We start from the raw sequence: 23,899 nt of genomic DNA, 5'->3' as shown, positions 1-23,899 counted from the left end.
TTAAACAATTCTATACAAACCGCGGCGGACTGCCTTCCAATTGATATACAAACTTTAATTACCAAGATTTACTCTTACTTTTACATTTATACTGTGCGCGTCAGTGAATTAAAAGAATTTTGTAATTTTGTAGACATAGAATATTAAAAACTTTTGGGTTACAGTGCTACGCGGTGGTTAGCGTTACGACCAGCTATTGAGCGCGTGTTCGAAATATTTCCTGCATTAAAATCGTGTTTTGCGTCTAATGAAAAAACTCCGACAATTATTAAAAATTATTTTAAGAATCCTGAAACCGAATCTTGGCTTTTCTTTCTCCATAATGTGTCGTCAATGTTTCATAACACGGTTTTAAAGATAGAAGGACAGGCTATTTCTATGTTGGAAACAAATATCATTTATAAGGACCTTAAAACCAAAATTGCTGACAGGATAGCAAGTGTGTTTCTGCCCCTGCAAGTTCGACAAAATTTAAAAAGGCTAGAAGAAGACGGCTTAGTTAAATCGAATATTTTCAAAGAAAAAGTGGTGGAATTTTACAGCACATGTTTTCAGTATCTGGAAGAAAGGGAAGGCCATTTTGAGGGAATCGAGAAGTTTAATTGGATTACATTAAACATGAAACCTACGCATTAAATGGTTCAAGTATGCAGTGACTATTTAATTCAACATTATCCGGAAATAAATTTAATTGAAGATGAGCTCTTTGATGAAATCTGTTTTATTCAGCGCTACACCACAGATGAGAAATTTGAGCATTGGAAACAAAATTGTGTTTCGGTATCAGACAGGTGGATTGAAATTTTTAAAGCCTTTAAAGAAAATGATGTGTCTAATAATATTGGCAAATTGGTAGAGTATTGCCTCTGTATGCCAGGAACTAATGCACCGACTGAACGGTTTTTTTCTTTATTAAACAACATCTGGACTAGCGAGAAAACCCCAATTGAAAGTGGAAACTTTGAAATCCTTGTTGATTGTCAAAAATAATTTAAATGCAACCTGTATGGAATTCTATGAAAATATACAGGAAAACAAAAATTTGTTAAAAACAATTCACTCCTCAGAGAAATATATATATATATATAAAAAAACTAAATTAAATAACTCCTTATGTTTTATTATGTTATTATATTAGGTATGGCTTATCATGTTATGTTATGTTTATTATGTTTTATTTTTATATTGTAAAATCATATTTTAGTTTTCACATTTCTTATGTTTAAATAAACGCAACATTTTTTGATATGTAAAAGTTTTTTATTTACTTAGGTATACAGGTTGGCCGTTGGGTGAATTTTCGATAAAAATTTATAAAATTTGGTTGTGGCTGGTCAAAATTCATGTTGTCCTGGTTTCAGGTTAAAAAAAAAATGGTCACCTTACTTTTACCACATTGTTCACATGATATTATTTCTTATCAATTATTAAATCATACATGTTTACTTTCAAAACACCTAAAATCGTATACATAAATAGCTGAAACTGCTTAGTGTTTTTATGATGTACATCCATAAACAAATGCAAAATAAAAAAACCTTTATTAATGATAATTTTCATGTCAATTGAAGTGAATGAGTCTGCTGAATCTTCGCTACTTCTTCAGCTGTTGCATGCAGTATCTGAAAATCGCCCTAAAAATGAAACAATTAATAAAATTATTTTATTCAATAATCTCTTCCTGTTATTGAGCATTAATTACAAAATGAAATGTGTTTTGAATGGCATGTATTGAATTTTCCACGGCATTCCATAATATAATATGAAAATTTCTATAAAAGCAATAAAATTAATAGTGAATTATTATAATAAGAGAGATGCATTAATCTTATTAAGAGAAGTGAATAATTTATAAAATTTTGATATATTTTGATAAGCAACTAAGACTTAATAAATTTTTCAGCATAACAAGGGTAGATCACCTACCATTTAACTTTAAATATTACTACAGATATCTTACAAATAATAGTTAATGTTACTTAATTTTAAAAAGCAATCAATAATTAAAAATAATCAATTAATTGAAATTCATTTTTTAACTCTTTAGAAATTAGCAAAAGTGCTACAAGCTTGAATTTCCTTATATTAAATCAAGATGAATAATCAACAGTTATCTTAATTATTCAATAAAATATTAGCCAGTGTTGCCACTCAAATATAGAAAAAAAAAATCCCTGTGTTTTCTCTGTATGTATATTCAAGATACTAAGAAATGCACGAATAGTACTCGTGCAATAATTATAATGGAATGGAAAAAGCAAAAAAGGGAACAACAATTTAACGTTATTCGAAATAGCGCTTATATTTACATTTAAAAAAATACCTAACAAATATTTAATAAGTCAAAATTTATATATTAAAGGAGTGGGTGGTTATTACCTCTCATGCTTTTTAATTGTAAGTCACACAAAATTAAAGACTCAGCTGAAATGAAACACAAAACATTTTTGTTATCGGATACAAATCATTTAATAATTACTTATAGTAATCTTACTTTGTAATGTTTTTTGTTGTTGTTGTTGTTGTTGTTTTATTCATTTATACCATTTTTTTAAATTCAATTTTTATTTATGTATTTGAGCATCAATTTCTGCAGATTTTTCAGCCATAAGTTTCATTAAACTAATCCATAACAAACAAGGTAAGGTATTTTTCTCCTGCCTAATGCACACTTTTTAGCTATTTTACTTTCAGTAAACATATGTGAAAACATCTCCGATATAACATTGAACATATTAAAGGAGGAATGTTATGCAAAAAATTTTAATGACCATAAAAATTCAGGTTTAAATGGTATTCTTGAACTAAACATTTCGAAATCGAATTATTTTCAGTCATTAAATCTGACTTTTTCGGATTTGACATGTCACTCTTTTTAGATACCAAGTCCAGCATCTGTGATGATTCTTTTGAACTGGCACACAGTCTTATATGTTTTCCTATTTTATCATTAGTAATTGCTTGTTTTCCCATATTACTTAGGCTTATTATCTTTTTACAAAGCGAGCAATACACAACTAATTGATTCAGTGGAACCCATTCAGAAAAATCAGAATTGATTTTTTTTTTTTTTTATCAGTCCAATTCATATTAAATACGGAATTCGAGCAGCTCATTGTTTTAAAAAAAATTCTTTAATATACTTTCAATAAGCTCACAGTTTCTCAAATAATAAACCATTTAATAAACTCAAACATGGTTGACTAAACACTACCGCGCTGCTTCGCAGTTACTTACAGAAGTCTCGCGCGTGCTCATTAGTTATAATTCGGGAATCTATAATACATTTCTCTGCATTATAGAACGACAGTTTTGCAAATCGTAACTAGAAAGATCCATATAGAAAAAAAAAAAAAAGGCGGGGGGGGAGAGAAAACAGCTTCTGCATTACACAATCGCGAATGGTATTGTTTCGTTTTTAGAAACTATGACTAAGATATTTTATTCTTGCAATGTTGCAATAAAACATTGCAATGTTTTATTCTTGCAAAGGAGAGAAAAAAAACCCTAAGAAACTTAAAATTCCCTGTATTTACCCTGATTTTATGAAAATTTTCAAGTTTCCCTGCATTTTCCCGTTTTTTTAGACGATTTTTAAATTCCTTGTATTTTTCCTGTTCTCCAAGTGGCGTGGCAACCCTGATTAACCTTTTATAAGGCTATTTCTCTTACTTTCCCAAAACTATAGTCGCTTAGCAACATATTCCCTCATTATAAATAATTCGTATAGTAAGATTTGGATCCTTTATCTTCATATATAAAATATGTAATGACTGAAATCACTTGATCTCCATGAGATTTGACGAATTTCCATAATTTAGACCACCCAGAACCTAAAGAAAATCTTTTTTGGAGTTAAAACCTTTTTTGGTCACTAAACACAGCTTTAAAAAAAAAAAAAAAAAAAAAAAAAGGCAATGAAACAGATATGTGAAAAATGCCTGCTTTTTACGCCAAAATTATACGCTTTTATAGAAATTTGGACAAAATCTTTTTTTTTTTTTTTTTTTTTTTTTATCTTTATGCGTGCTTATACAAAGAGCTAGAAAAATTAAATTTTGCTACAAATTCCCATTGACCTAAGCAGAAGATAATATCTACCTTGGCTTCTTTAATGGCTCTCTCGAGAAGGTGTGCTTCATTTTCTGATTTGATTATTTGGAATGTGATGCTTTCGTTCGAGAGCTGATCACCGTTTTCAATAGAATTCTGTGAAATAGAATCTGAAAAATGCAGATCATCTCGTCTGGCCTCCTTTTCTCCGTGATGAGTGCCCTAAATCGAAAAAGTAAAAAAAGTCCTGTAAAATAGTTAAAAAATGAAAGTCCTACCGAATTAGATTTTTCGCAACAACCTAATAATGTTTTTATTTTCTCACATACATAATGAAGAAAAAGAAAGTCAACCTCACAATTTTGACGGATCAGCCCATTTTAGATATCCACTTTGATTGCCGAACAATAAAGGGAACTGCGTGCAGTTATCATCAAAGCCTGGTGTGGATTCGACGTCTATCGATGTTTACACATTAGAATTTCTGGCTTATTGTCTGGGTGACGATCTAACTAGGACTGAGCGTTCAGAAGTGGTATTACATCGCCTCAGAGCAATGAGTGGTCCAGAGCAACATATCTGACCATAGATACAATATCAGGTGGTGGCGAATCGTGTTCATCATTCGTGTTGCATTCATTTCCGGTAAGATCTTCTCAAGTGCCTCCTTCACAGTTTCATGTATTAAGGATCTTATGTTACCAGCGTGTCTGTTTCAACCGATGCCATTGAAACATTAGATAGCCTCAGAAACATTGTTCGAGTGATGCGTCTTCGTATTAAGACTTTTTATCTTAAGGAATCTTTGTTCTACATCAGTGGCTGTTCTAACATCCAGGAATAGCAGAATCTAATACATGGTCTCCACTATGTTTCTCATGAGATACTAGGTCACTTTCTCGTCTTTTGACATGGAAAGATTAGCTTTCCAGCACAGACAGAGAGAGTACGCCTTGGATGCAAGATTCTAACGTCTCTTCAATTTGTTGTGTACGCGCGAGCAACAGTGTCTCGGCTTGTATGTCGACTGTTCAGGGAATTCTTGAACGTAGTCCAATCTGTAAAAATATTCTCATTGTTGTCGAACCGCTATCGAGCTGCTTCATTGAGATGGAAAATAATATTAACCAGGCATATCATCTAATGGTTGCAGGTGGCAATTCATTAAAATTATTTCAGCCACTTGTTAGCGTCTTGTTGGTCGTCTCCGAAGGGGAAAAAAAGGGGGGTTGGTTCTTGGAAGTTGGTGCACCAAGATCGATACTAGCGCAACACTGATTGAAGATGAGCTGGTATCAATGCATATTTTGGGCGCAATTCCTTTGAGGTGTGCATCCTCTCGAATCTCTAGTTGGATTCAGTGATAGGCCGATCTCTGGCAATGTGCTTGTATTCGTCTTGTGTGTAGCTTTTCCATCATACTGATCCAATTTGGATCAATACCAGGGAATCAAACTGGTGCTTCCAAACTGTCATGTAAATAAAGTTGGAGTTGAATGACTTAGAAAGATGACTTAGACAGTTACAGTTGATAACAATAATTACATTTATAATTAATAATAATAAGGTGCCCAATTTAAAAAAAAGACAAGCATAAGAAAGAAAATCAGCACAAAATAAATTTTTAAACAGCCGAATTTGAATCGGTAATCTGTCACTTCCGACACAGCCACGGAAGCTCAGCAAATTATCGAATGAACCATCATTTCACACAAGATAACAAGTTTCTCTCTACTAAATGGCGAATGTAAGCAGCGCTCAGAGAATTAAAAAAAAAAAAAAAAATCATACATTGGACTTATTTTTCTTTAAAAAGTGAAATAAATGCACGAAAGTTTTGTTTTCATGGCGCTCTCTTAGACTCCCGGTCGCTAATTGGTCACTGTATCAATGAGCAATTAGAATAATCCTTTTCCTCATATTATTTTTTATTAAAACATTTAGAACCATGTATCTGTAAATGATTTTAAAAAACAGAAATGCTCTGCAAGCTAGGGATCTGGAAAAGATGCTGCTCTGCTCACAATGCAATAGTTTGATTCCCCTGTGTGATAAGTGGACAAAAACTAACGAAAGAAAACAGAGCTACCGACCTTGTCCGATGATGCTTTGGCATCTCCTGCAGTCCACAATTTAAAAATCAAAAAATCATTCGAATAGGAATCAACATAAAGGTCAATATATAGGAGAAAGCTACGCTGATTGTTTGTCAACAAATAGAATGGATCTTAATAAGGTTTCTTACAAAATAAAAAATGAAATTTTAGATTATAGCACTCGATACCAGCTTGTGTACTATTTAAAATTGTAGAATAAAACACTGGTATGAAATTTGAAATAAATAACTAAAAAAACTTAGAAGTAATTTCTAGTGAAAACAACCTTTGGTGTCAGAGGCAAGCCTTTGATTTTTCTTCTGAAAGCTGTGCGGCATTTTGAATCCAAATTCTGTTTAATTTTATTCCAATCTTGTTCTGTTATGCCGAAGTTAAAATTCAAATGGCCTGCAAAATCAAATAAATTAAATGTGTATATATACATATCAATTGCAATAGCTGTATTGAAAAGTTTAGATCAGGGTTATAAGAGGGTCAAAATCTCTGAATCATTAGATCATAGGCACACATTTCCATTTGGGGGAAATGATATAAAGAGTAATATTTTATATTTTTTGAGTCAATACATGCTTGAAAAATTTAAATACATCTCTCCGATTTTGTTAGCTACATTCAGTAAAATGTTCTAGACACACATATATTTTTTTGTTTAAAAATGACTAAAATTGACCGTGTTGTAAAGATGCGAATTTCATTAGCTTAGTAAAACCTGCAAGTCAATGTATAGAGTAACTATTAATAGATTTTAAATAATGAAACTCAGAACTTTGAGAATTCTGGTTGCAGAAGAGTGGAGCCATTTTTTTTTTTTTGTTTGTTTGTTTAAAACTGCCAACAATGTGGCTATAAGAACAAGAGCTATTATGCAACTCTGCCAAGAATATTTTAAAAAATGTGGCTATAAGAATCGAGTTAGCATAGAAAAATTCAGAGAATAAATATATTTCTGTCAAAATTAAAAACATAACATAAAGCATGATTCTTAACATTTTTCCAACAGGAAATAAACTATCTAATGGTTTAGAAATTAGCAATTGGGCAATGATTGGAATGAACATTCTGCACAAAAAGAATTGATCAGTACTAACATATAAATTATATACTATAAAATAATACTATAAGGCAATCTCTTGCAGCAACAATGTTATTTTCAGTCTTAATTATTTAATGCATATGCTAATAGAGCATGGAACGGCAAAATCTTTTCCTGCCTTTAGAAAAAAAATTATTTAAGATAATCATTTGTCATGAGTGATGCTCAAAGTCCCCCCCCCCCACACACACATACTGATTAAGAAAAACTTTCATTCATTAATAGGTCAAAACGATTAACGTTAAATCATGCAGTAACACATTGCTGTGCCCTAAATTGGCCATCAAAAACAAGTGCAGAGGTGAGAGCTCAAATGGGATAGTGCTGTTCAAGAATACCACTAGACTATCTGTGATCAAAAAATGATTAGGGACAAATTAAATTTGTTGGAAGCCTACTAGTGATGTTCTAAGGGGCCCTCTGAAGACATCACATATGTAAATTTCGGTTTACCTGTTTTAAAATAATTTTGCATCTTTTTAATGATAGCTATATCTTTATTAATTGAGTAATTAAATGGTTTGTTGTGATGTATATATAAACAGCAGTTTTATTTCAGAGATCCCACTGTGTTTGGTTGACTGAATGTGCATTTCGTCCATGCTTGTCTATAGAAAGTTCCGTAGCATCCTTCATGTAACACTTTCAGTGCTTTGAAAAAAAAATTATTGCAAAATTTGGCAGGTTACCTTTATAAGAAAATGCAAGACAGTAAAAAAAAATGAATCTATCAGATTCCATGATGCTATAAAATACAATAGTGTGACAACCCAGCTCTTCAGCCCCCCCCCCCCTCCTTTTTCAAATCACTCATCCATGAAACTTAGAAAAGGGATATTCAATTTTCTGTTTCATCGACAAAGCACCTATACTCATTAGCAAGTCTGAACAAGGAGAGACAGTTAATCTCAATCGTAAGGTATTGCTGAGGCCATCAAAAGCAAAACCCGAAAGGAACAGCACTGGTCAAGGACAATCTACCTTCTGGAACAAATATGGTCATGAAGATCTTTGATCTGTTTACAAAATCCTCAGGCGGCTTGATATTTCTCCATGTAACTCACAAAAGGCTAAGAGTTCATCTCAGGCATCCATCAGCAATTTCTATGCTGAATCCAACCACTCATTTTTTAAAAGTGAGGAAGAGAACAGTGTCCTTTTGCACATGAGTTGTAATGAAAATGTTATTTAGCTATGACCTCTTTTCCATTATGTGTGGGGAGATGACAAAAAAAGATGAACATTTTCTTTCCATGCAATAAAATCAAATGTATTTAAAGTTTTAATGATATAGCAATGAATGGAAGCAGGAAAAGATATACTAGAAGAATTATAGCAGGGAAGAGAAACAAAGTGACAATTTATACTGGCCAGCACATTCTTTTACACAAATTTAGGTAATGAATAAAATCTATAAAACATCTAAAAGATTTTTTTTCCTCTACATTAATATTTTATACAAAATATCAATTGCTTGCATAGATTTATTAGTTAGTAAACTTTAACAATTGGATTTCTAATAACTGAAACTATACTTAGTAATATGAATAATTAGATTAAATTATTTCTTAATAATATTAATTGAGCAATAACTAGACATAAAATCATTACCCTCCATAACTTGAAAGCCTATGAATAATCACATTAAATTATTGTTTTAAGAATCATCTCATGAATTTGCTTTTTACAGTGAGGTATTAAAAATTTAAAATTAATGAATGATTAATGAAATGAAAAAAATACACTCATCAGTATATTTAAAAAAATAATATTTTGACATTTTATTTATTATCAAACATTTTAGTCTTTAATTTATAATTCACTGTTATTAAAAATAAGGAATTCATTTTTTCTTGTATTCACTACCAAATGTTAGACATCTTTCATGCAAAATTAAATTGAATTAAGTTCTACAAATCTTAAATCAACACATCAAGAATTGAAATGAAAAATTTCATCTTTACAAAATGAAGTTTTTATATTAAATGTTTTCAAAAAGACGCATTCCCTTATAGCACATAAACACACACAACATACCACTCAAAGTACTCAATAAAAATAAATATTTATCACTAAAATGAATTAATAGATAATAAAAATTACTGAAAATAGCTTTAATTTGATTGCTCCCTTACATTTCAGTCCATAAACATAAAGAGGATCAAGTTGCTTCTTCTTGTGTTTGCCCATGCCAGAGATATTTGAGCAAGCTTGAGTCTCCCGATCAAATAAATAGTCCAACAAAGTGAGAGCCATTTTCTCGGCTGTGGGACAAGTTGTATGAATATGAAAAAGTTCCCTGGACAATAAAAATAGCTTTTAAAAAATACACTTTAATACTGTCTTGAAAACATTTTTTTTAACTTTAACGATTACTTATTTTTTAATCTTGATAAGATAGGCATTAATTGTATAAGATTAAATGATAAAACATAACATTATTGTATTATCATTAAATACATACACACATGTATGAAACTGTAGTACACAAAGAAAAGAATACAAAATTGCCTTTAAGACACACAAAGTACTTTTTAAATTGAGGTAAAGCAAGAGGCCTGATTGAATTAATGCAAAAGTCCAAATGAAAAATTTTTGTACATTTTCTTCGTGAGACTGCACACTTCTTTATAGGTAATTCAAATATGTGTTCATCAAAAGATGGACGGGAATATATATCTGTTCTTCTTCATCTAAGTTCACTACACGAGTTCAGTATATTCTCCGCTGGCTCACTCAAAAAAGTATTCTTCCCACTTTGAGATTTTGAGAAATAACAATTTGGGTTTTACTCAGAATACCATATCAACAAATTTTCAGTTAAAAAATATTCATAAAAGGAACATATTACCAGTATCAAAAATAATGTTTCAATAAATACCAATATGAAAGGTAAATGCTTATATATTAAAAGTTAATGACAATATATAAAATTAACATCAAAAGTCAATTTCAACACCACGGGTACATATCAATATAAAAAACTGATATTAAAAATCAAAATTAAGAGTAGAATTTTAGACTTAAAAATTTTATAAATAAATTATCAGAGAACCAAAGAGTTCAGAAAAAAGCATAAAATTCAATTACTTGACTTAATTTATACTAACCAAGAAACACAGATGCATGAAAATCAAGATGTGAAGCCTGTATCACTAAATAAGACCTGCGAGCACTAACTTTAAGTACTTTGAACCGAGTCCTACTCATCATAATTGTAAACCATGCTATTAGGTTTTTATGCCTTTGTAAATTTGTATTCTATTAAAGCTGCATTAAGATTTCATTCAAGTATCTTTTATATATATACATATATATTTAACAATGAACTCTAAATAGAGACCGCTCTGTGTATTTCTTACTTCATGTTTTGCTGAAAAAATAATGCTTTTTGTATTTCTAATCTACCTCTGAAGTTTGTAAATGGTCTTTTGGGTCATTCTGTATAGGAAAAATATAATATAAAACTAAATTCCAAAAAATATGCAACTTACGTTGGGGTAATATGACAACGTACTCTACGTTCAGGATTATCTGGATCTCCCAACCATGTTCCATTAGGATAGTCTTCTGCAAAAATAAATAAAGGATATTTTATACACAAAAAGAAATTCTTTCTTGAATCTTCTGTGGTGTTCCTTTATTTTTTATTTTATTTCTTCAAAATATTTTATACATCTGTACTGCGTAAAATGTAAAGAGTAATTTAAACCTTTTGCCCTAATTAAAAATGACAGTTACTTTCTCACAAACAATTAGAAGAAAAAAATCTGAACTTAAGCTTATTTTTATTATAAATAAGCTTAAGTTTGTGTATATGTGGGTGTTCGTGTGTATAAAAATTACTCAATGAAACTACTCTCAATCACACAAATAACATCCAAATAATGATTCCATGCAAAACATTCTCTATGTGTGCCTTTATAGGCATATGGAGCTAATGAATGAAAACACATTGATCACATGAAATGGAATATCTCACAAACAGAGATGTCAGTAAAGGTTTGTCATACAAGGAGCCAAGGCAAATCTGATGGGCAAGCAAGCGCAGTTCTCTAATGTAGATTAAAAAAATAACTCATAAGAATCAATGTTTACATTTACTTTAAAATAAAATTAAGTATTATTTAGCACTTTTTTTACTCAGATACTGATCCTTCCTTTCATTGTTAAAAAGTTATATAGTTGTAAAAAAAGGCTTTCTGTTGCTTTTACTTTCCATTAAAAGATTGTCTATTTTTTTCTATGAGACTCTTGAGATTTACTCTGAGATCTAAGTTTAGAAAAAATATGGTTATATTTCATTTCAGATTGTAGTATATAGATAGAAAGACAGATTTTGTCAGAATGATATGTCATGCTAAATGAACAAATGCATGCTCTTATCATGGAAGCTATATGAAATATATGTAGAAAATAAATTCAAACTTTTTAGAAATCCAGAATAATAAATTTAAAAATTCAATATTTCTGACAAAGAAACAATTTTTCACAGCAATCCCTTGCTTAAAATAATTTTAAAATAAGGATTGCAACAATGAGCAAGGAATTCAGATGTTTTTTGAATTCGAGGTGAATGAATGCATGTTTAATGCATGAAACGCATTCAAAGTGAATAAATGTGAGGTGAATAAACGCATGTAATGGTAAACATTTATTATAGTTTGGACACGAACAATATAGAATGCAGAAAGATATAATGATATTGTTTCTTAAGAAGTTTATGGAATAAATCAATGCACAGGTGATTTTTTTTTACTGTGGTTAATAGGCTAAAAGGAAATGCAATTTTGAAGTTACTGAATAATGTCTTTTATTTTCATACAGTACTCCTTTCAATTTAAAAGTGCATGCAAATATTGCTAAAAAAAATTTTCAACCACTTTGTGTTTCTAAATTTTTTTCTGTTATTGAAACAATTACTCAATTTTAAATTAGGTAGGTGTTGGTAAACATCATAGATAAGGAGAATCCCAGTAGAAGGAAACAGACTATTAAATTCTTAAGCACTCAATCAATATTCATGTGATTTTGCACTACATCTTGTATATGTAAATATGCAATAATAACTTCTGTGATATATTTGAGATTAAAAGACTGCCCCGAAAAGTACATATTTTCTAGTGTTACACATACTGATTAGTATACTTGCAATAAATAGGGAAATGTTTACAAAAATGAAAATTATCTGAAGCCTAAACAAATGAAAATGTCTTTTGTTTTTGCTTTCTGAGCATTAATTACATTTTGTTTATTCAATATTAATTTTAGTTTTAAAAAGTAAAATAATTTTTTTACATTTTAAATATGTATTAAGCAATGAATAAAGAGGCAGGAAAATGAAGATCATTTTGAATTTTAGATGCATCTGAGAAAAGCAAGAAAATTTTTTTTAATAAAAATTGGGAAATATAATAATAAATATCAGGAAAAAGTTAGAGAAAATCAAACAGCAAATATAATAGCCATCCTGATGACAAAACTGAACACAGAATATACCATGCTGAGAATATAGGAGAACACTTTGGCTGATTTCATACAGCAATTCATTGCTTAAAGACAGAAAATTTTTATGTAATTAAATTTTGAGAAAAATCATACTGAATGTAATAAAAAATTTAAATTATATGATTTTCAAATAATCAACTTAAAAATTTTTTTTTGTTGTTTTTAATTTAAATCTATCAGATATTTTAGAAATTAAAATCTAATTAACGGCTTCAATTACTGGCAATTTAACAATTACTGCCTTTAATTAATAATTATTTGGTGATTCAGTTATCTGAAATCAGTTAAGGCATTGATTTTTAATAATTAAGGCCAAATTAATAATTCAGGAAAATCTTAACTGTTCTAATATAGTAGAATGTGAAGCAGTAAAATAATTTTTTGTTCTAGTTTAATAGAAACAGCTCATGCAAACTATTGAGCTTAAGACAGGAAAAAGTTGAAAAAGCAGAATACCTTCTCTATTTAGGGTGATAAAGGTAACTTTTGATGAAACAGGGACAGCACCATTTTCATTTAACATATGATCTCCATTCATGCTATCAATGAAAAAAATTATCAGAAAATGCTCAGTACATAAATATATTCTTATTCATACCCTCCCCAAAAATTCTAGCCTGCTGCTCTACTGAAAAAGATAATTCACATTTTAAAATATACGGGGGGGGGGGGGAGTTTTTATATAAAAAAATGATCAAATTATATGAATTACTAGATTGAATATATACATGTTTTTTTGGCACTTGACAGTAACAAATATAAGCAAAAATATATCTCTTTGAACAAAAATAAGATTGTTTACTGAATTTTATTTAACTTAATTTGTATCAAGTTTGAAAAAATGGAATTTTGTAATTCCTTTATCAGTCATTTTGTGAATTAGTGGAGTTTTAAAATTTTATAGATTTGTTTGTTCTCAGTGACAACTCATTTCTCTCACACTCAAAATTTACTATCAATTAATTGATAAATACAAATTAAATAATAACTCAATACAAGTTGCACTATTTAGTATAGTTTAGAAGAAAAATGATTTCAAAATGTTACAATATTTCAAATAATTAAAAAAATAAGTGATTAAAATATAAAATCCTACTTTTAATACATTAATACAAATATGTTATATAAACAAATTATTCCACTTTATTCATATAATTTTTTTTTTTTTTTGTAACTTATAACTTTGATAACAACCTCGATTTCAAAAAATCAAAAGGAAATTAACTGCAGGGAAACACTTAATTGAAGTTTGACAAAAATAAAACACTGACCAAAGAATAAAAACTTAGGGGTTTCCCCCCCCCCCCTTCCTTCACACATTTGTTTTTTAAAGGAATCAGTTATTTTACTTTCCATCTTGTTTTCATCACAACATTGCAAATCACTTTCTCAATAATATAAGTTTTTGCAAGCTTTTCACTTGGCCTTCACTATTTTGAAGGATTCTGACACTGATTTCAAAGATTGAATAACTTTTTTCACAGAGGGAATTCTATGCCCTTCATTACTATCTGATTCTGTGTAATCAGAGTTGGAATCTTTGATGTAAGAAAATTTATATCACAAGCTATTTAATCCTCAAAGTCATCTGAAATAGAAAAGAACTCTTCCCTTTCATTGGAATTTTCTTTCTCAAATTCAGCATATCTAACCTCCAGGAAATCATCTCTTATAAAATTTTGATTTACTTATATTAATATCCCATTTTAAAGCAGCACTAGGCATATTATAGTACAGGCCTAATAATTTTGAACTTCAGTCAAATGATGAGGACGACACCTGAGCAGACACTCCATCTACAAACTTCTACACCACACCAGCAAGAGGACGTTTAGCTTTAATGCATTCAAAGTGGATTTGGGTTTTGAAACTAGAATCTTCTGGTCCTAAAGCTGAGCCCTTACCACCAAGCCATCACGGCTTTCCCTTTTAGAAAAGAACTTGAAGTACATTTAATCCCAATTTCATCTTATGCTGAGAAAATCATATGAAGAGCTGCTAATACATTTATCGACTTTTTCTTATCTCCAAATTCTATAATTAAAAAAGTATTTTTTAGCAACTGATTTTGATAATGCATTTTAAATGATCACATAATTTCCAAATCACAAGTTTCAGCTTTGCCCAGGCAATTGGCAAAGAAAAATTTAGCTCATATATTTTGTAACTTTAAATCTATAACATGAGCTGTGCATTGATCAATAAGCAAAAGTATATTACATTTTTGTGAATGTATTTATCTGACCAAAGATAGAGTCAAAAATCTTGCCATTCATTTTTTTTTTAGCTACATTCAGTAGGAAAGATTTTTTTACAGATATTTCTTTACAACTAATGGTGTTGAATTATCTAAACTGGTGGACAACAAAACAATCAATCACAGTCTTGATAGTATTCCATTGTGTCAGCTCTCGCCTTTTACTGCAAAAATACTATCAAGAAGATTGTAAAACAATCCTGTTTTGTCAGCATTGAAAACACCTTTAATCAAATACCATTACATCAAATGCTGTAAAGTCTTTTCTAACCATTCTTGGACAGTCTCGGAATTAACAGGAGCAGATTTGTCTTAAACTTCTAGGATAAATTCTGCCTCTTCTTAAAACAGCTATTCAACTATCTGAAGCTGAAATTTCCTGAATTATCACTTTAGAAAAAATTTCTATTGCTTCCCCTTTCAAAACTGACTGTTATTGGACTATTTAAACTTTTTATTGGAGAATTCGGTGCATGAACCTTATAAAAACCTTGAAACAAGAAATTTTCTTGTTTCAAGGTCAAATATTCAAAACTTTCTTTCTTTCTTTTTTTTTTTTTTTTTTTTTTCAAATTTTATTCTTAACATCTGCTTGCTTTAAAATTGTTTTGCAAAGTTTAAAACAGAATTTCAATTAATTTAGCATAGTCAGCTTTACTGCCATTGTAAGATTTTACTTTTTTGAACTCCACTTTTTCCAACATAGAAAACTGCTTTCTTTTTGTCACCTTTATTATAACATCCAGTTATTTAAAATTACCGAAAGAAATTCAACTTTTAAGATCACAATTAAACAATAAAACATGCCAATTTTTTCAAGAAACTTTTCTAACACAAAAATAATGTAATCGAAAATGGATGATATTTAGGATGATATAAATGTATTTTCCCCCTTTAATGAAAGAAAATTTGCTTTTGATTTAAATAACATATGTTACTTTTTTCCTGCGAACTTCTGAAAGTATTCAAGACAATTTAACCAATTCAAATTGCAAATTTCTATAATAATAAAAAAAAAACATTTTAACATATAGAAATCTGCAGAGGAAAAGTGCTTTAATAACCAGCAACGATAAGAAGATATATGTAAATCATTTTTATAAAGTTAATTTTAATTACCGAATTATAATAATTTAAAAAATGTTGGATTGATGCTTTACAAAATATTATGAAATGGATAATTATACATACCATTCTGTTTGTGGATCTTCAAACTTGAATGTCAGCACTACGTAGTATTATAATGATTAAGAAATTCAAAGAAACTGAATACAATATTGACACAAAAATTTGCAAACCCATGGATGTTCACAAAAGCAAATTTAAGAATGTTTTCAATAACATTTGGTAAAAGTCTACTTATAAAATTTATCTGAATTTTTTATTACATTTTGCTTCCACTCAAATCAATAAAATTTCTGAAACTGGAATTTGCTTTTAATTTTTTGAATACAAAAGAGTAACTTACACTAAAGTTTCAACTTGCTTTGAAACAATTAAAGATAAATCTTCAACTTTTTTCCCAAGGACATCATAATTTTCAGATAAGATATCCACTTGTCTTTCAATGGAGTCTAACTTTCCAGTAATTTCTTTATTGAAATTTATTAAGAAATTCTGAAAGAGAAATAGTTTTCATTTTATAAAATTATATTAATCATTACATTCTTTAAAAAAAGCAGAAAATAAAAACACTCTAAAAAGACAGAGGAAAACCACAGCTCTAAAAAAAAAATTATTAAATTGCTAAAAACATAATTGCAGTTTTCAGAATCAGACAGTTTTACTCTAATCAATAATTTCTGTTAATGATGAATCAATGATGCCCTGCATTGAATCCTTTTCAGCAAACTGGAAATTTCTAGAGCTGTCGTTGTTATATGATGTTCTTATGAAATGCTGTCCTTGTTATATGACTGAGAGTCAAAATTACAATGTTTGCCTCAAAATAACCTTCATGTCACTTAAGAATGGCATTTTAATACAATCAAACTAAATTAGTTTAACCTCACTTATCACAATAGATTTGCGAGATATTATGCAATTGTAATATTACAAAGCTTAAAGGCTAGAAGTATTAGGCCCTGAAGTGATAGAGGCCAACAAAATGAAATCATTTATTTTTTCTTCATAATCATCACAATTTATTTGCATTACTAAAAAAGCCATTAAAAACAAAACCAGGAAAACTGATTACAGCATGAAGAACATCAACATATATTTTTTAAATCTATGGAAAGATGTAATTACAGGAACAATTCTGTTCAGTTTCCAGGCAAAAATAGGCACAAAATGACCTTTTCAGGATTGTAAGAGATTTGTGTGAAATACCTAACTGCTGTCAATTCACTTCTTTGATATTTTGTTGCTAAATGTTTGCACTGTTAAAAGCATAGGTGTGCATCTAGGCTAAACATATGTAAAAATCTCCAGAATGTGTGTTGGCTATTTTTCTTGTTTAAGGAGGACGTCTCACAATACTGACATTATGAATATAAAACTCATTAAAGCAGCAATGGAACCCTCTGCCCAAGATTGACAACCATGCTTTGCAATTCTGTAAATAACATCAGATCTGCATTCTTCTTTCAAGTAAATAAAATTCATCCACTGAAATTATATTCTAAATCCTATTCCCCCTGCCTCTCACCAACATTGAATTGAATTCTTATCAGATGATATCCTAAATTTGAAGCTGTTACTCAAGCCTTTACTATGAATGGTGAGAAACTTTAAATTCTATCTGCTTCTTTCTCTTATTCCCAATAGAAAAATTAATGGAAATTCCAAGATATTCAATGAAAATTCTCCCAAGTTTCCAAAAAGGACACTTCCAAAATTAAGCCCATTGTGAGTCAAAACCCATTAAGGCCTTATCACATGGGCAAATATCATCTACACTTTCGTGGACAATTTTCCGTTTTTACCCGCAGGCAACCGGTCATACAAGTTTTCCGTCATCGTGAGCTTTTTTCACCCTGCTTGAAAATGTAGACAATAGCGACGGAAAGATTGTTTGCAAACGAAATTCAACCAATCGTGCATGGCTTTGGTACTGACGTAGTTGCCAAGAATGGCGCAATTGTCACCAATATGAAACTAATTTTTAAACACATTTCCAAAATGTTCTATGGTCGTGTGATAAAAAATAGGTTTTTATCGACTTTATTCATCAAAAGTCGGCTGTTTGGAATCCACTGAATATTCATTATTAAAGACAAATGTTACACGAAGAAATTCGTACAATAATTATCAGAACAGGAAGAGATATTGACACCCGTAGATAGTCATTAAAACCAAGAAAATTTATTTTCAGAATTTAAAAAAAAATTAATGTTTATGTGAACTGTATTTGACAAGATTAAACCTTTAATTTTTTTTAATAATGGTATAATTTTTGAATTTTTAAAATATGTAATTAACATCTTCCATACAATTGAAAAATTATTTGATTCTTTGCTATTGTGAAAGTTAATAAGGATCAATTCATTTTCTTACCTCTGAAATATTGTTCAGCACATTATATAATACATTTAAGGGAACTGCAGAATATGAATGATTATTTATTGTTTAATGCTTTAATTAATAATTAATAGTGAAGTTTTTATTTTAAAAATTAATTGCACATCTAACTCACAAAATTGCTTTTTTAGCATATTTCTGTGTTCAATTTGATTTTCACAATTTAATCTATGAAATACCAATACAGATACATTATGCAATTATTAGATTTTTTTTGTACGTAAACCTATCATTATTACTGAAAAATTAACACAATTGATGGAACAGCAATATATCCCAGGATATAATGTATGGAATGTATGAACAGGAATCCCACTAACGAAATGTGTAAACTATAGTTATTCACCAAACAGAAAAAGTGAATAAAGAGCGATAAATTAGCCATAAAGTACACCTGTGTTTTAGGTTTACCATATATCAAATCCCCACGTGACGTCACTACACACATTTTTCTGTGCACGTTTGACCACGAAAGTGTAGACGGTATTTGGCCGTGTGATAAGGCCTTTATTTGCAACAAAAATTGATAGGAAAATCTCTATAACAAGAAAGTTAACAGTATGGATGTTAAAAACATGACAGTTCATTGAATTAATAAACAGTACCCCAATTAATCTGCAGATTCTGAAAATAATCTGATAATAATCTGAATAATCTGATAATAATCTGAAAGATAAGAAATCTGAAGATTTTGGTAAAGAATTTTATTAATGATACCTTGAGGGACGTAAAATGCAAAAATACTGGATTTCACTTTAAATGACATAAATATGCTATTAAAAGCAATGCAAATTTCACACTAAATGAATTATCTAGAAGAAAATCAGAAATAATACAATCTCCTACAAAGAGTAGTTTAGAATATTTTATAATCACCCCAGAAGATAGCAAACCTATCAAAAGCTAGTCATGAAAAAATAAAATTAGCAAAATTAAAGATTATTTAATTTTCAAAGAATTCACTGTAAAAAAAGTAGTACAATTTATGTTTTTAAAATTAAGAGGCATTTGTCAGTTCTTCAAGTTGCCCTATCAACAAAAATATAAAAATTTGAGATTTCAACATCAGATAGACATAATCTAATGCTTTAAATGTAATCTTTTTCTTCAGAAAACTACCTTATGAAAACTAGAAGTTTAAATTACTAAGATAACTCATAATGAATGTCTTAAAGCTGAGGAAAACTCTTGTATTAATTGTGGAGAATCTGAACTCATTGCCCCCTGGAAGGGGTGCAAAAATTTTTCCTTAAGTTAGATGAAATAATTATCGCTAAATAAATTTAATAACTGACAAATATAACTGGGATATAATTGACAAATATAATTAAATGTTTATGGGAGAATCAAAATATCATTTACAAATCAAAATTTACATTTGCGATCCCTAGATCAAGATCGTAATGCCAACAGCCTTCGAAAAGTTTAATTTACATTCTGCATGTCACACCCAACACCCTGTAAAATCCAGAAACCCTATAATATAGAGAATAACATGGTTTCTAAAACAAAAATATAAAATCTACAATGACTTATTCATTCATAAATTTGAAATATCAGTCATATTTTTGATAAGGAGAAAGAACAAGAAAATGATTGTGCACTTTTTAAAAAAACTATTTTATACTTTTTTTATTATTTACTTTTTTTTGGGGGGGGGGAGAGAAGCCACATCAAAACAAAGTGTGTCATGTTCCATCCACTTAATCTTTAGAAACTACTATCAAACAAGATGGACAAGTACATCAAAGGTAAAAATTGATATATTGCTACATAGTTAGCACTTTATTTCAAAGAAAAATCACTATTTTTACATTAGCAGTACTTATGTATTAATTGCATGCCACTAGCCAACAAAATGAAATTTTAGTTATGAAAGGATTTATAAGCATACAATTTCTGACAAATTTTATTTTGACAATTGATCTCTTGCCTACAATCTATACTTAAGACCTCAAAATAATAGTCAAAAATGTGGTGACAGATTTGTGAACTTCAAAAATTAGAAAAGATTGATTTACAGTAGGAGTGCCACATTATTATTACTATTATTGACTAAAAGAATGAACCACCAATTTATGAATGGGTCAGAAATAAGTATACAATTATAATATTAATTGATAAATAATTTGAAAACATATACCTTTAAAGATTCACAGTCTTTGTCATTTTCCCTTAATCTACTGATTTTCATTTTTTTCATTGCAGGCTCCATATTAGCATCTCTGTTGCTTTCTGGCTTGCTGTGGATGGCTTTGAAAAGAAATATTTTCAGCTGAAGAAATACTATTTAAAAAATCCATAAAAAATTTTAAAGAAACAAATAGTTTTAAAAAAAGTTAGAATTTACATCTTACATAATGATATTATTAGTTGGAGGAAGAAAAGGTTATATCAATGTCCAAATGCCAGTTTTAGAAGATTCTAGGAAGACAATACAATACATTTATTTCACACTTTCAAAGTTAAACATAAGTACATTGCCTTATATACATTTACTCTTGTTACCAATGGCAATTCATTCATGGATGTATGTAACTTATATATAAATATATCTGCCTTTTAAAAATTTATTTTGAACAATTTACTAATTAGATAATAAAAACCAATTAATTATTTCGCCTTAATAATATGAATAATTGTACAAAAAATTTAAATTGTCATAACTCATTATATTATTAATAATAATTAATAGTTAGATTTTAACCTGTTCATACACATATAAAAATAATTTTCAAATTTGTCTCAACAAGCAATTCATGCAAAGTGATTAAAAACTCACCCAAAGCCTGATATTCATAATGGAATTACTATATACAGTAAGAAATTGGGAAAAAAAAATCATTTTTGGCAATAACACTTTGTATTTTAGTCAAGTCAAAAAAATTTTAAAACATACTAAAAATGTTTTTTAAAAAAAATCAAACAACAATAGAAAATTTCAAAACCTGATAACAGATATATATGCCCAGTTAAAAATTGTTTACGAGTTTAAGAATTCATACTAACTTTTTAGACAAAGAAATAAAGAAACAATGGAATGTGTTTGATATAGCAACAGGAACGAAATGCGTTCTATAAATAAGATTCTGATAAAAATGGATTAATAAGAAAATTACTACCATTACTACCATTATTACTACCATTACTTAACCAATTTCAATTCAAAATTTAGCAATTAAAATTTTCCACTTTTTTTTCTAATAACCATGCTATTTACAAATCTTCACAAAAAATACAGGCATTCATTATATCAAAGAATATTGTAAAGATTTTGTACAATATCCTGTACTAATAGAGTATTCTTGTTTATAAAGATTTACACTACTGTGGTTGAACAATAAATAATAAAAAACTAAATATATGATTAAATACCTATGTCACAGAATTTCATAGTATTTTTTAAATAATATTTAGTTTTAATGATTGATTGCATCTCAATTAATTAATTTATTTGCTCATGTTTATTAGTATTTTAGTGTTCACTCAAAAATATAAAGGATGCAAGTGTTTTTCTGGCTTATCAAACAAGAAAAAAAGGAAGGGGGGTTTACAGACTCTGAATGCATTATTTTTAATATGAGCAATATATAATATATCTGATAATAACAGGATATTAATATAACTATGTGTGAAGTATTGTTTCATCAGAATTAATAACCTTCAGATAGTCAAAAGTGATTTCAAAGGCATATCATTAACAGCATAAGAAGATACAAGAAAAAGAAGAAAAAAATGTTTCTATTTCTGTTGGGATATAAACCTCAACATATAAAACGAATTCTGATTATTTTTTACATAAGTCACAACAAACAACTGAAATGTATGAAAATGTATTCCAATGATGTTTTCATAAAACTCAAGTGAAACTGATTTTAAAGTTATAATATTCTGAAAATTTTAAGGCAATTCATTTATATTAATTCAAGAAATAAATGGGCAATTGTAGAGATAGCTGAAGAAATGTTATATTCTCTATTAAATATTTTTTTTAAATTTAGACCCTAAGTATAAATTGCAAATCATATTAATTTGCACATTCATAATTAACAGAAATTTATCAACAGTTACAGATATTCACCTGGACCATCTAAGCGTGTAGTTTTAATATATACTACAGCAGGAATATCAGTCATTTCAAGAATATAGTTGTAAAAACAGACAGGTGGTTAAATATTAATTAAAATATTTAAAAATAATTAGTTTCATCTCTGACTTAAAAATAAATCAGTAATATTCGAAAAGCTAATTTTTATTGGATTTAGCAAATATCACAACAGAGAGAGAATTCTGTGCATTTACTGAAATTAAAAATCGAGATGAAATCGAAAGCGTTGTGGAACACCGTCAACTTCAACCCACTATTCTGTTAGAAAATTCTCTAGCTTATTCATTCACACTAGCATCTAAAGCACAACACGGTTGTGAATTGGATGGGCGAATCTATTTTATTCGTTGGTAAGTCCGGTTATCATAGGCAACCGTGTTGCTGCTTTCTTCTGCAGCTGTGTTGTTGGATAAGTGTTAAAGCATAATCGAGGGTTGATGGAATCTTATTGCATTGAAAAGGCAGATTGGGTTTATTTAAAGATTCAGTTTTTATTGTTTTGTTTTAAAGCCTATTTATTTGGATCTCCACATCTGTGTTTTCTTAATTTTTTTTATGAATAATAGAATTCAAATTATGTAATTTTTTATAGAAATACTGCATCCAAAAACGAAACCGGGTATTTTCCACCACTTTATCAAATAAACGCTACTCAAAATTATAAATTAATTGACAATTTGCTCTACCAGCTCAATTTATCTGTATCAGAATACTTTAGTAAATGTTTCCAACACAATTTTAAAATAAAAAAATCAATTAAAATTTAAGTAGTGAATTAAATTTTATATTACTAATAACTTACTACGATTGAATGAAAATATATATTGCAGGTACATTACCTACTGATTAAATACCATGTAAAGGCGCTCTTTCTGCGATTTAAATGTTATTTACAGATATTCTAATTGTGGATTAAACTTCTTTTGAGGTTACGAGTAATTTACGAAAATTTTGTTTTTCCTTTACCTTTGAAGAAGTATATATTTATATAGTATATTGTTGATGGACTAGGACTCAAACCATTTCACTCAATCGCTTTTTAAAAAATTTTATTCCATCATTAAAAACTGCCATTAAGATGTTATTTCTTAAAAAATATCATATGGGTTTTCATACAAGAATTATATTATTCATTGATTTTTCATGTTTTAAGGAATTACTCAATACTTTCCCCTTTTAAGTATATTTTGATAGTAATTAACGACGGAAGGGCCAAAAATCTCCAAATGTAACACCAAAGT

At 29.0% G+C, this 23,899-nt stretch overlaps 1 protein-coding gene across 5 annotated transcripts; it reads right to left on the bottom strand.

Moving 5' to 3' along the window:
- Positions 1–1,522: 1,522 nt before the first annotated feature.
- On the bottom strand, positions 1,523–22,971 carry LOC129987829 (protein BANP-like). 5 transcript variants are annotated; one of them, XM_056095795.1, is made up of 10 exons: positions 22,853–22,971; positions 20,908–20,974; positions 20,694–20,803; positions 16,497–16,645; positions 13,228–13,310; positions 10,758–10,833; positions 9,399–9,562; positions 6,436–6,557; positions 4,102–4,275; positions 1,523–1,634 (listed from the first exon to the last, which is right to left on the bottom strand). In XM_056095795.1, the coding sequence occupies exons 3-10, from the start codon at positions 20,763–20,765 to the stop codon at positions 1,557–1,559; spliced, it is 918 nt and encodes a 305-aa protein (XP_055951770.1). In that variant the 5' UTR covers positions 20,766–20,803; positions 20,908–20,974; positions 22,853–22,971; the 3' UTR covers positions 1,523–1,556. The 5 variants fall into 5 exon arrangements, with proteins under 5 accessions (XP_055951770.1, XP_055951769.1, XP_055951767.1 ...); XM_056095794.1 differs by having other exon boundaries at positions 22,632–22,968; XM_056095792.1 differs by lacking the exon at positions 20,908–20,974 and having other exon boundaries at positions 20,694–20,836; positions 22,632–22,969.
- Positions 22,972–23,899: the final 928 nt, after the last annotated feature.

The sequence above is a fragment of the Argiope bruennichi genome, chromosome 10 (assembly GCF_947563725.1).
Source record: "Argiope bruennichi chromosome 10, qqArgBrue1.1, whole genome shotgun sequence".
Classification (NCBI taxonomy): domain Eukaryota; kingdom Metazoa; phylum Arthropoda; class Arachnida; order Araneae; family Araneidae; genus Argiope; species Argiope bruennichi.
This window is presented reverse-complemented; position numbering and strand designations above follow the sequence as displayed.